The following is a 13,953-nucleotide window of genomic DNA, read 5'->3' as shown; positions in this document are numbered from 1 at the left end:
GGAAAATGTGAACGTTACAATCCATACACCTTCCCAGGAAACGTAAATGATTTAACATCAATAATGTAACACCAAGTAGGCAACATTAATAATCTCCACAATCACTCCAGGAAATCCCTAAAAAAATTGAAAATGTTAAATCATACCTTATCCATATACACTCAATCCCAAAAAAAATCAAAAACATAATCACAATAAGAGCCAAACAAGTAAACTCAAATATTACTAAATCAAATCAATAATATATACTACAAATAAAAAGGACTATTTGGTTTATGAAAAAAACATGTAGGACTAAATAGACTAACATTTCTGCCAATGGGATTTATGAGTAATTTTTCGTAACATGAATACACTTTAAAATTATAATATTTGTGAAAAAAATCTTTAAAAAATTCACTGAATAAAAAAAAAAAAACGAAAATTCAGTTTTTTTTCCCCGTATTCTTGTGTATTTATTGATTTTTTAAAATATTTTTTTTATAAATATTTTATTTTTTAGATATATCTAAGTAAGGTATATCTAAAAAGTTAAAAAATTGCTTAAAATTTTAAAAATATACATTAAAAACAAAAAAATATGAAAAATAAAAATTCAATTTTTAGAAAATTAAATCCAAAAAATTAAAACCAAACATAGTGAATAAGTTTTTTCACTTTGACATAATTGCATGTTAAGATTTTAATTCACTTTAACAGTTAATTATATTTTTATTAATATTTTATTAGTCATATAAAAAAATAAAATAAATAAACTATGTTATCGTCTTTTCTTTCGCACTGAAAATTTATTCATCTTTATATTTTTATACTATTTGTATTAATTTCAATATCTCTAACCTTTTTAAAATATATATATAATTATATTAAAATTTATAATTTTTTTTTTCAAATTTAATGTAATTTACCATACTCTACCTATAAAACATTTATAGTTTCTTGGTTTGGTGAGAGATTAAACGACTAAAACAAAATTTAATAATTTGTTGTTGACTAGATTAAGACATGAGGTCTCCTTCCATATGTTTTTATATGTTTAATTCATTTGTCTTTGGCATCTCCAAATCTTTTTTATACCTTCATTCCATCAACTATTCTTGCCATCGCTGTAGTTCATTGGGCTCAACAATTAATGCATCATTGAGATGTTTAGTAAAGTAAAAAATGATGGGCATGTTTAGTTTGTATCACCAGATATAAATTTTGAAAAAAATTAAAAATTTTGTTTGGTTTAAATTTTTAAAATTTTTTTTAGATGACTTTTTCACTCTTACACATCAATCAATCACTTTTTTTTTTCGATCTTCTATCTTTTTCAATCACTTTTTTTTCTTACATATATTTAGGGCAAGTTTGGGTATTTCCAAAAGAGTCAAAAAGCTAAAAAGTTACTCAAAAAGTTAAAAAGTTAACACTATTCACCAAAAGTCAACAATTATGGCTGCACAACTCCCAATTCAAATTTTTTCCTACAAATTAATTTTTACAATTTTTTATTACACATTTTTCAATAAAAAGTCAAAAAGTTAACTCAAACATCCATATTTTCAAGCTCAATTTTTTAGTCTAAAAAGACAAAAAATACACTTTTTTAGTCTTCCCAAACTTGACCTTACTTAATTACAACAAAATATCAACTCATCCCAAACTTTCAAACTCTAAAACTATTTTTTAAAATATATAACGAAATAAATCAAAAAAATTTCTAAACTCCATTTCTAAAATTTCTTTTGAAAATTTATCTCAAAACACAAATCAAACGTACACAATTTCTCTTTTATCTCTCTCTTTCTCAGACTCCAAACGCATTCATGTTTCGGCAAAGTAAAGGAAAATACAAAAAAGTGCTCTGTTGTTTAGAAAAATGATTCGAAGAAAAAGTTTCAACCATCACCAAAACAGTCATTATATCAGACCTAGTAACAATAACAATGAAGCATCAATAACAATGAAGAATCAACCCAAAAAACACTTCAATCATCAATTGATGGGGAAAAAGAGAAGAAAGAAGCAACTCAGTACAAGAATAAAAAACAGAGCAACCCTATCAGAAATTCTCCAAGAAGATTGTGAGATTCTAAGCAACCAAACGAAGAAAAGAATCAAGTAAAATGAAAATGGGTACCAAGTGCTTTTTTTTTTTTTATTGTATTGATCTCTCTCTCTTTTCTTTTTTTGAAAAAAGATTTGTCTTCTCTCTCTCCATTGTCTCTTTCTCTGTTCCGTCTCTTCACGACGGACCACCGCCAACAACCACACCCCACAGCATCGCCAATGGAAGAGGGCACACCAATGGAAGGGGGAATACAAAATGGACCTGAAATTCAGATTGTAATTTCTCCTGAGCTGATTACACCTTCTTGTGATCTACTCTCTGGTAAGCTCTCTCTCTCTCTCCACTGTTTTTTTAGGGTTGTATTTGGTGAGGTAAATCCTAAACTCCATATTTTATGTAATGGATACACTACAGTGATGTACTCCTTTCTCACATAGATATGGGTTCTATAACAATGTGCTCCACATTTATGTGAGAGAAAGGGTTACATGACAATCCTCTTGTTCACAAAACAAGACAAAAAAAATTGAAATTGATAAGGCACCCAATATTTGTTTGGTCATTGAGAATAAAAATGTCCTAGTGAGATCATTGTCTATAAAAATTTTGTATGATTAGCATTTTCTTGAAAATGGGGCAAGAAAATCAGGTTTATGTTGTAGTTATCTTAATGACCAATTTTTTGTTATGCCATAAAATGATTTCATTATCTCTGCTTTGTTTGTTTATTTGACTTAATTTTTAGCTAATTATTGTGATATTAAAGTTTTGAAAAATTGGATATGATGATATATGCTTCAAATTTTACACAGGAGAAGCTAGGGATAAGTACCTTGACATATGTATAACCCTCTACCAAGCTGCTTTGAAGGATGACTGGAACGCCGCTAAAGGTGTCATAGAAATATTTCCAACTGTGGTGCGGTCTAGTATCACACAAGGGTGCGAAACTGCACTTCACATTGCAGCAGCCGCGAAGCGCATTCACTTTGTAGAGGAGTTGGTGGGACGGATGAATCGTGAAGACTTGGAACTTCTAAACAGTAATGGGAACACTGCCCTATGTCTTGCGGCTGCTGCTGGAACAGTGAGAATTGCTGAAGTGATGATTAACAAGAACGAACGCCTGCCAATGATCCGTGGTAGCCAGGGAATGACACCGCTGTATATGGCTGCTTTGTTAGGACATAGTGACATGGTATGGTATCTCTACAAAAAGACTAAGAGTGAAGATTTGTCAGATGATGATCGAATTGGGATACTCAATACCTGTGTTAGTACAGATTTGTATGGTAAGTAAATATTCAAACCTCTCTTTTCAACCAGCCTAAAAAGAGTTACTTGTGTTGAGTCACTTCTTGATTAAGATTTGTGTCAATTTTTTGGTGCAACAAACTCCAACCCATTTCTTGTCATCATAAAATACTCCCATCATGTAATGGATTGACAAATATATTGGAACAATGAAGGACAATAAAAATTAGGGAAAATTACATGCGGTCTTTGTAATTTGACTGTTGTGACAATTTAGTCCATATAGTTCTAATTGTATCAATTTTACATATTTTATTTTTTCACGTTGTGTCAATTTAATCTAATTAATAATACCGGTGAAGAAATTGAACAAAAGTGAAGGGTAAAATGGTCAATTCAAAAGGGAATGAACCAATTCAAATTGGACACCAACCCCTCAATCATGTTGAAGAGAGTGAATGAACTATTTTGTGCATTGATTTCAATTCAATTTTTAGAAGGACTTTATCAATTGGACTATATTGACACAATGTAAAAAATCTACAGGTGAAATCGATACAATGGGAAACAAACTACATTAATGGTGTGAATCCTAAAAATTAGTACATGCGAGAAATAAGTAGATACTAATAACCTAAATGGTTGGAGAATCTTTTGCAAAACCTAAATTCTAATTAGGTAGGTGAAATACATCATGTCATTTTGTTTTGCTTGTTCTCTTAGGCCAAAATTGGCTTCTTTAACCCAAGGGGTTGTGGCATTGCGGTAAGGCCTTGGGGTTTAAGCCCCAAGGTCACAAGTTCAATTCCCTCCTTGGGCCAATCTCTTAGGCGAAGCACTGTTAGTTAGGAGGTTGGACCTCAAGGATGCCTAATCAGCTACTTGGTGTGGGTTTAATGCTCCCCCGCTGTGCGAGTCCTGACTTAATCGAAGCTTACCTTGGGAGGTCGGGACAAGCTTCCAGGTTATGGTCTCTTACTCGGAACGAACAATAGGACACCCTGGTGATCTCCTCATGGGGCGCTGCCTTGGACCTGCGGGAGGGTGGGACGATTTCCCTGTAACAAAAAAAAAAAAAAAAAAAAAATTGGCTTCTTTTTTTTTCATTCTATCTTTTGGCTTTTATAATTTAATTTATTTGGTCATATTTTGATTTTGAAGAATGCTAGAAGTATGCAACAGTAAATCATGTCCATAATTGCTTTTCAATCAAGCACAAGTGGGCACAACAAAAATACAACACTTTTTTTATCTCGCAATTGTCAAACCTTTCTTTTTGAAAAAAAAAAAATTTAAAAATCACAAAACTTGCTGACCCATCATCTTTTGGTTTAGCAAAATGGTGGATGCATTTATTCCTCTTCAATGCTTTTTGGTCGAACACGAGGAAAAGAAGATGGTTTTCCACTAAACAAAACAAAACAAACTACAACAAGATTTCCCAAAAAGAAAAGAGAAAATAATAATAAGAATTTTTGTTAAATAAACAATTAACTAAATAAAATAAAAATAGGTAAATTAAATAAGACTAAACAACTTTTGCATCTTCTTGTTGTGTAACTTATTATATATATATATATATATATATTGTTAAATTGTGTAGATGTAGCATTGGACATATTGAATCACCATCCACAGCTGGCAGTGGCTCGAGATAGGGGTGGTGAGACAACATTGCATGTATTGGCTCGAAAACCTTCAGCATTTACTGGTGGAAGTCGGGTTAGCTTGTGGAAAAAAGCCATCAACACATGTTAGTTTCTTCAATCATTTCTTCTCATCCATGTATTTTACTAGCTTCATGACCATGAATAGATCTGCTCAATGGGGGCATTGTCTTATAGACCTAGGTAGTCTTTATCAGATAACCCGATAGAAAAGGACTGGTAAATTGTGAGTTTAAACTCGGTAAAAAAATAAGGAATGATTCTTTCAGTTTGGAGTGGTTGGGGAAGTATTCATACCCAAAAAAACATAACAAAATGATCTGAGGCAACTGAGAAAACTTGAAGCACCCCTGTGTATAATATGGAGTCTACTATTTCATATCGTACAAAATGATATTTCCCGGCCTACATTTTGACAACAATATTTTCTTTTGAAACTTACTAAAAAAGAGGTCATTGGCTCCCTTGAATAAATTGCATTATCTGATAAATGCTTTTGTTGTAATGCATAATTCTTGACCTTTGGAAAATTTACATATGGATCTGATTAAAATAGTTTCTAGTTCCTACACTTCATCATTTCCCCAATTTCTAATTTTCCACCTATGAATATCGTTTTGTTAAAATGCTTTATTTGATAAGTTTACAATTTTGAAGGATTTACACCTTTCTATCATACCTAACTTGATACTACCTTAGCTGCTGGACCTACATGACCATTCACTTTAAGTGAGTTGGCTCGGCATAGTTTGCATATAGGAATTTAATATATGATGGTATCCTCTTTCCCATTTCCTGGTTGTCTTTTGATGCGTTGAGCTTTGGACGCTTCATTTGAAGCCATCAAATACTGGACCTATTGATTGCATCATGTGGGCGCTTGTTGAGATCTTTCTATGAAGTTCGGGAACGGATGAGAAGGACCACGCGGGTTTCAGTTTTTTGAAAATTAAGTTTTTTGTTTTTCATATTTTTTCGTTTTTAATGAATATTTTTAAATTTTAAGTAACTTTTTTTTACTTTTTTAGATGTACTTTATTTAGATATATCTAAATAGTAAATTATTTGTGAATTTTTTTTAAAAAAAATTAATAAATACATAAAATACGAAAAATATACTAAAGTTTTGTATTTTTTGTATGTTTGGTAGTAAATTTTTTTAAAGATTTTTTTTCACATATATTATACTTTCTAAGTGTATTTATGTTAGATGTGTCTAAAAATTAAAAAAATTATTTAAAATATTAAAAAAATTTAGTGAAAACAAAAAAATACGAAAAACGAAAAAGTAAAATTTTTTGAAAATTAGAAACAAACAGAGTGATTGTTATTTAAAAAAGTGTTGTGGTTAAAATCTCTCTTGTAGCTAGAACAAGGTATTCTTGATGGAAAATCGAAGATCATGACGAATAAATTAAATTTCATGTAGATTACTGGACAGTAAAAAATGCTTCTATTTCAAAATACTGATTAATATGTTAAGATTTGAACTTAAAAAATGCACTTCATTAAGTTTTGGAAATTCAAAACCACATCACCTAATTCTCGATACATAGTACTTCTCATACCGTTAACTCCAAAACCGTTATTGATTCGTCTCCCAACACTATGTTTAGAACCATGATGAAGATTGTATCAACCACTATTGGTAGAAAACACAATTTTATAAAGAATCAACGAAAAATAAGTTTTATTTATAATTATATATTTTTTTTTGTCTGGAAATGATATGAAGATTGTACCAATTTCTCTTTTTGATCCTTCTCTTGCTCTTAACTTTATCATTCTTCAAACTGTTAATAATTAGTGGGTTGTTATTGTAAGATTTTTGAATATTTTTTGCATATTCAATTGTGTAATAATATAAAGAATACATTTGATTATATAGTAAACCTAACCCCAAGACTAAAGGAAACACAACCATATATATAAACCTAACCTAAAGGAAACACTGTCATATATATATATACACCTAAAACATTGCCATATATATACACCTATACAGTCTCTCAGAAAAGGAAACACTACCTAACCTAATATTCTCACAACCCTGCTCAAACTTAAGGTGTTGTAGCAGAAAACACTAAGAGTTTGCCAAGAAAAACCTGAAACCGAGCAGTAGTGTGAGTCTTGGTAAAAAAATCAGCAAGTTGTAAAGTTTAAGAGATGAAAGGAAGCGAGATAGAGCCAGACTACAAATGCTAGCAAACAAAGTGACAATCAATCTCAATGTGCTTGGTCTGCTCATGGAAGACAGTGTTATGGACAATTTGAATGGCACTATGGTTGTCACAGTAGAGAGAGGTCGAAGAAGACTAAGGAACACCCAAATCAGATAAGAGACAACGAAGCCAAATAATCTTAGCAGTAGCATGAGTCATAACACGGTACTCAGCTTCAATAGTAGAGCGAGTAACAACAATTTGTTTCTTACTTTTCCAAGAGATCAAGGAATTGCCAAGAAACATACAGAAACTAGATGTGAACTTACGATCAGTAACATCACCAGCCCAATCAGAATCAGCATAGCCTACCAAATCCAAAGAGGAAGTAGAGGACAATAGTAAACCCTGAAATATAGTACCTCGAAGATAGCAAAGAATTCGAACCAAGGCAGCCCAATGTGTGGAGCAAGGAGCAGAAACAAACTGGCTAACCATATGAACAGCATATGCAAGATCAGTACGAGTAATCGTCAGATAGACTAAGCAACCTACAAGCTCACGATATAAAGTAGGATCATCCAGAGGGACACCATCAGTAGAGTTGAGCTTCACATTAAGCTCAATAGATGTATTAAAAACCTCAGTATCAGTAAGACTAGCATGGTGAATGACCTCATTAGCATACTTAGCTTGAGACAGATTTGGAGAAGAAGCAACCTCAATACTAAGAAAATATCGCAATGGACCTAAATCCTTCATCTTGAAGGTGCGGAAGAGATACTGCTTGCCCTTAGAGATAGTAGAAGAGTCAGAACCAGTGATGATTATATCATCCACATATAGTAAGAGAGCAACAAAACCGGTCGAGGTATGTCTCAGAAATAAAGCAGAGTCAGAAGTTGAAGGATGAAATCCAAGCTTAGTAACAGCAGTCTGAAAGCGATCATACCAAGCATGAAGAGATTGCTTCAAACCATATAGAGCACGCCAGAGATGACAAACCTACCCAGAAGAGTGAAAAAGGCCAGAAGGTGGACGTATGTAGACCTCCTCAATGAGATGGCCATTAAGAAAAGCATTTTTAACGTCCATCTGATAGTGAGGCCAATCTTGAATAGCGGCAGCAGAAATCAAGCTATAGACAGTAGTCATCTTGGCAACAGGGGCAAAGGTTTCCTCATAATCAATACCATACTCCTATGAGAATCTCATGGCAACCAGGCGAGCTTTGTATCGCTCAAGAGAACCATCAAAATGAGTCTTAACTTTATAGACGCATTTGCAACCAACCAGATTCTTGCTAGCAGGCAACGAGACCAATGCCCAAGTGTTAGTCTTCTACAAAGCAAACAACTCATTTTCCATAGTGCGAACCTAATTGGGATCCTGACAAGCCTACTTGTAAGATTGAGGTTCTAAAAAAGAATGAATAGCAGGCAAAAAAGTACGGCAAAAAGCAGAAAAACATCTATTAGACCAATCCAACCTATTTGGAAGATGACGAGCTGGAGTAGGATGTCGGTGTGTAGTAGGATCAAAGTCGTCAGAAACAGAATGATCAGTAGTAGGGGTAGAGACAACTGGTGGAGGGAGAGCATGGCAACGAGAATAAACTAACAATGGAGGAAAATGAGGAGAAGGAGTAGGATGGGTAGAAGAAGGAGAATATGTAGCAGATTCATAGGGTTCAATGGAGAAAGACTCAACAGGAGGGGTAGTAAGAGGAGAAGAGGGAACAAGTTCAGGAGGAATAGTAGAGATGTACTCATCTTGAGGGACCTCAGAAGGAAATGGATCAATATGAACCAAATGCTCTTTAGAAACCGAAACAGTGATAGGAGGAAGCTGAAAGTAATGTAAAGGTTCGAGAAAAGAAACATGATGAGAGACATGAAGACGAGGGAAAATAGGGTCGTAACACCAATAGCCTTTCTAAGTAGGACTATAACCCAAAAAGACACAGAGGCCAGACCGGGCACTAAGTTTGGTCTGGTTTTTTCGAGGAAGAAGGACAAAACAGGCAGATCCAAACACACGAAGGAATGAGTAATTAGGAGTTTAGGAGAACAGAGTCTCATAAGGAGACCGACCAGAAAGAAGGGGAGTAGGCATGCGTTTGAGAAGAAAAGTAACAGTAAGAACTGTCTATCCCCAAAACAGAGCTGGACCTGAGGTAGATAGAAGAAGAGACCTAGCTGTCTCAAGGAGATGACGGTATTTACGCTCGGCTCGACCATTTTAGGCATGTGTATATGTACAGGAAGTTTAGTGAATGGTGCCCAAATTGGCCAAATACTCACAAAACTCATTTTTAAAATATTCCCCACCCAAGTCAGACCATAACACTTTAATTGTAGACCTAAATTGAGTAGTAATCATAGACTGAAAGGTACAGTATATCTGATAGAAATCAGACTTATGAGTCATAAAACAAACCCAAGTATAACGGGCGCAGTCATCAACAAATGACACACAGTATGCAGAACCCCCTTTGGTGAGAATAAGAAAAGGGCCCCAAACATCAGTATGAACTAAAGAAAACAGTGTATCAGATATAGAAGTACTTTTACGGAAAGGTAAGGCTGTCATTTTGGCAAATTTACACCCCCGACATTCAGTAAGTTCACTAGGAGAAACTTTACCCAATATACTTGACTGAGCTAAAGACTGTAAGCTATCAGCAGACAAATGCCCTAATCTAGAATGCCACAAGTAGAAAGGACTGGACAGAGAATCTAACTGAAAACAGAAAAAGGCAGTCGGAGAGGTTATCATAAGCAAATGCAAACTCTCCACCACATAGAGGTCTCCAACTCTATGACCAGTCCTAATCTGCTGCTTGGATATCCGATCTTGCATAAAATAGATAGAAAAAGAAACGGTAACATCAAAATCGAAGGCATCAAGCTAACTGATAGATAATAAACTAATAGATAATTGAGGAACATAAAGGACAAATAGAATAGAGACAACAGACATAGCAGATGGTAAGACAGACCTAACAGATATAATAGACATACTAGACCCATTAGCAACATTAACAGTAATAAAAGGAGAAGGGGCGTACAATTTTGAAGTAAGAAGAAATGGGGACTCATATGATGAGAGGCACTAGAGTCAAAAATCCAGACAGACGAAATGATACTTGAAAAAAACCGAAGTAAACCTGAATGAAGAGAGGAAACAATGGAGGCAGACGGGGATGTTTGAGAGGTAGACAATATATGTTGTAGCTGACTAATTTGAGCGCTCAAGGAAGCCAAGTCAGGATTAGGAACCGAAGCAGATGCAGTAGAATCGGCGAGAGGCTGAAAAATATTCGGAGGAGGGGCGCAGAATGGGATCGAAAGCTGCTGAGAAGACGAGGTAAACAAACATCTCTTCTTAGGATAATGATACTTTCAATAAGCTCCCTGATGACAAAAGGCCCACACATTAGAAGCCAGAGGCATCATAGTAACCAGAAAACTGAGGGGTTCAAGTGCAATCAAACAAAATAGCCAAAATAGGGGTTCAAGTGTAATAATCAAAATCTGAGGGGTTTAAGTGTAACAAACCCAAAATAGACCAAAGTAACCAAATCAAGATTAGATGACCTGACAAACCAGTCGAACAAGAGAGAGAGAGAGAGAGAGTAGCTTGGAGTCGCAATTTCGAAACCAGATTGAACTAGAGAGCTCGCGATGGGTCGCGATACCAGAGTAGAAGAAAGAAAGAACTTCGTTGCTCAGAGGATCAGCAAATAAGGATCACCTATGAGAACCAATCGACGAACCCTATGTCAACGAAATCAAAGGAGAGAGAAGACTAGTAGTGAGAGGTGTTCCGACTAAAGGTCACGAACCAAAGAGGGGTTAAGATGGATGGTCTTTCAACTAGAGAAGACAAACCACGATGGCGATGAACTAGAGCCAGAAATCGCAAGGTCTAGAGATGCAGACCGTAGAGGAGTTACGAACCAGACTAGAGAACCTATGGGAATTAGACGACGACTCAAATAGAGGACCAGATGAACCAAACCCAATCATGAACCAGATAGGTCGCATGTATTCAGAAAGTTGAACCAAAGAACTCAACGAAGCAGAGAAGCTTGGACAATGGCTACTAGGGTTTCGAACCTAGCTCTGATACCATGTAAGATTTCTGAATATTTTTTGTATATTCAATTGTGTAATAATACAAGGAATACATTTGATTATATAGTAAATCTAACCCCAAGACTAAAGGAAACGTTGCCATACATATATACCTAAAACACTACTATATATATAACCCTAACTTGAAGGAAACACTGCCATATAAATATACACCTAAAACACTGCCATGTATATACACCCATACAATCTCTTAGAAAAAGAAACATTGCCTAACCTAATATTCTCACAGTTATTGCTGCTTTTATTGAATAATTTTCTCTAGAAAATTCATGATCAGGTAAAATGCTTTGTTCTCAGTTCCAGGTTGGAAGGTAGGACATGACAAAATTCTGAAGCAAGACGAACCATTTGAACTAGTTAGATTGTTATGGAAAATGGTGATAAAGAAAGATGATTCAGAGATTTCAGACTTGATCCGAAGCCCTTCACGACTTCACTTTGATGCGGTTGAGCATGGAAACACCAAGTTCTTGATTAAGCTTATTGAAGCTTATCCTGATTTGATATGGAAAGTAAATAACCAAAACCAAAGCATATTTCACGTTGCCGTTTTACATCGTCGCGCAAGAATATTCAATATTTTATATGAGATAGGCTCGATTAAGGATTTAATTATTGCATATATAGATGAAGATCGTAATAATATCTTGCATTTGGCTGCGAAGATAGCACCCCCAAATCAACTTAATATCGTGTCAGGGGCAGCTCTTCAAATGCAAAGAGAGCTACTGTGGTTTAAGGTAAACATTTCTACTCAGTTAGTAATTTCAAAATTTTTGATTTTTCCTATTGCTTTACATAACTAATTTTTACTATTAGCAATATTTTTCTAAAAACATGATTGAACTCTTAAGTCCAACATGACATCCACATTGGCACTTGAATTTGGTGGGTTTGCAATGGACTAACCATATCATTGGTGAATAAAATCATAGTTCATCGAAGAATGAATCATGATGTGGAGCAAAAAGGCCACGCATAGCTTCTTGTTTCTAGCATAGGTTTTATTTGTTTATTTGTTATTACTTTCTTTTTATGGATTAAAAAAGATTAAAAAATAGAATTTATGAATTTAAAACAGGACCCACTAAAATTGTGTGATCGTAGCACTACATGTGGTAGTTTGTAAAATTTGTTAGTTTGAATAGCATAACTCTACCTTTTCTCTCTTTTTATTTTTGTCTGCTTAGTGAAAGGATAACATCTGTCCTTTTGGCCATTGCAGGAGGTGGAAAAGATTGTGCAACCTTCATATGTAGAAATGAAAAACTCAGAAGGCAAAACACCTCAAGCTTTATTTATTGAGGAGCACAAAGACTTAGTTGTGAAAGGGGAGGCATGGATGAAGAGCACCGCCTCCCAGTCTATGGTTGTTGCAACACTTATAGCCACCGTAATGTTTGCTGCAGCTTTTACTGTACCAGGCGGCAATGACAACAATACAGGAATCCCAATGTTTCGAAAGCATAGTTCCTTCATGGTTTTCGCAATATCAGATGCCATAGCATTAGTCACCTCTTCCACTTCAATACTCATGTTCTTATCTATACTCACCTCACGCTATGCTGAAAATGATTTCTTGAAATCATTGCCCTTTAAGCTCATGATTGGACTCACAACACTTTTCATCTCCATAACTACCATGATGGTAGCTTTTGGTGCGACATTTTTCATTGTTTTTGACCATTATATGGTATGGGTACCAATCGCCGTTGCCTTGTTTGCCTGTGCGCCTGTCATTTTGTTTGCTACCCTTCAATATCCTCTTTTGGCAGATGTGATCCATTCAACTTACTGTTTCAGGTTATTGTTTCAGCCAAGGAAACATATGCTTTACTAACATAATCCAAGTCATATAAGTAGTGTGTCTACTTGCTGTTGTGGGATCATGAGCTATGTATTTTAATTTCAAAGAGTACTTATATTGTGTTTGTTTTTGTTTTCTCAAGAGAACTGTCACCTCTTGGGGGCACTTTTAGTAGATTGTTTCAGTAATTGTGTAAGTTTCCTTTTTGTAGTTGTGAGGGCAAAGTATTTCTCAGATTTTTGTTTGTTTTCTAGTTGTGTGTGTTTTTATTTGGAATCTTGTTACAATTTGTTTGTGCTGTGTTATTTGTGTTATAATATTTTAATTTATCAAAAAAAAAAAGAAAAAGAAAAAGAAAAAGAAAGAAAAAAACAATGAAAGATTCTATATTTCATAAGTTATAATGTTAAATCTCCCATCTGAAATGTATGATTGTCTCTTATCCATTTTGTAAAGACCCCTGATCATATTGAGTTGTTTAATTAACCTTGGTTGAGTTTTTTTGTTTTTTTTTTTGGGAGAGCTGCTAAATGTTCCTACCTTTCTCCTTAAGACTCTCCATTATATATATATATATATATTATAATTTTGTCCTAACATCAAATTTCAATTTTGCCTCATCCCTATTCTCCTAGGTCTAACCATAATCCTAATCCCACCACCACTTCCACTTTTGGCGACCAACCCACCATCACTTCCACTCTAGCCGATGGCCTCTGAAACCACTGCTCAACCACTTGCCACCAGTCATAGCCACCTAGCCCATCTCCATCATCCCCATTTCCATCTTCTTCTTCTTCTTCTGGGTCTTCTTCTAACCCTAGGTTTTCATTCCCTTCTCTCTCTC

General features: G+C 34.7%; 1 protein-coding gene across 2 annotated transcripts; it reads left to right on the top strand.

The window, feature by feature from the left end:
- Window positions 1-1,975: 1,975 nt before the first annotated feature.
- On the top strand, window positions 1,976-13,359 carry LOC114316734 (uncharacterized). 2 transcript variants are annotated; one of them, XM_028263417.2, is made up of 5 exons: window positions 1,976-2,377; window positions 2,869-3,348; window positions 4,914-5,063; window positions 11,603-12,039; window positions 12,525-13,359. In XM_028263417.2, the coding sequence occupies exons 1-5, from the start codon at window positions 2,275-2,277 to the stop codon at window positions 13,137-13,139; spliced, it is 1,785 nt and encodes a 594-aa protein (XP_028119218.2). In that variant the 5' UTR covers window positions 1,976-2,274; the 3' UTR covers window positions 13,140-13,359. The 2 variants fall into 2 exon arrangements, with proteins under 2 accessions (XP_028119218.2, XP_028119217.2); XM_028263416.2 differs by having other exon boundaries at window positions 2,061-2,377; window positions 11,597-12,039.
- The last annotated feature ends 594 nt before the right edge of the window (window positions 13,360-13,953 follow it).

Source organism: Camellia sinensis, chromosome 12 (assembly GCF_055761805.1).
Source record: "Camellia sinensis isolate YWXY chromosome 12, ASM5576180v1, whole genome shotgun sequence".
Lineage (NCBI taxonomy): Eukaryota > Viridiplantae > Streptophyta > Magnoliopsida > Ericales > Theaceae > Camellia > Camellia sinensis.
The sequence above is the reverse complement of the archived record's forward strand: the minus strand, read 5'-3'. Positions and strand labels throughout refer to the sequence as shown.

Excerpts from the sequence above, each read along its gene's own strand:
- LOC114316734 (XM_028263416.2), top strand. The coding sequence starts at position 2,275 with ATGGAAGAGGGCACACCAATGGAAGGGGGAATACAAAATGGACCTGAA. Across the intron at positions 2,378-2,868 it reads TTCTTGTGATCTACTCTCTG|GAGAAGCTAGGGATAAGTAC; the intron begins GTAAGCTCTCTC and ends AATTTTACACAG. Across the intron at positions 3,349-4,913 it reads TGTTAGTACAGATTTGTATG|ATGTAGCATTGGACATATTG; the intron begins GTAAGTAAATAT and ends TAAATTGTGTAG.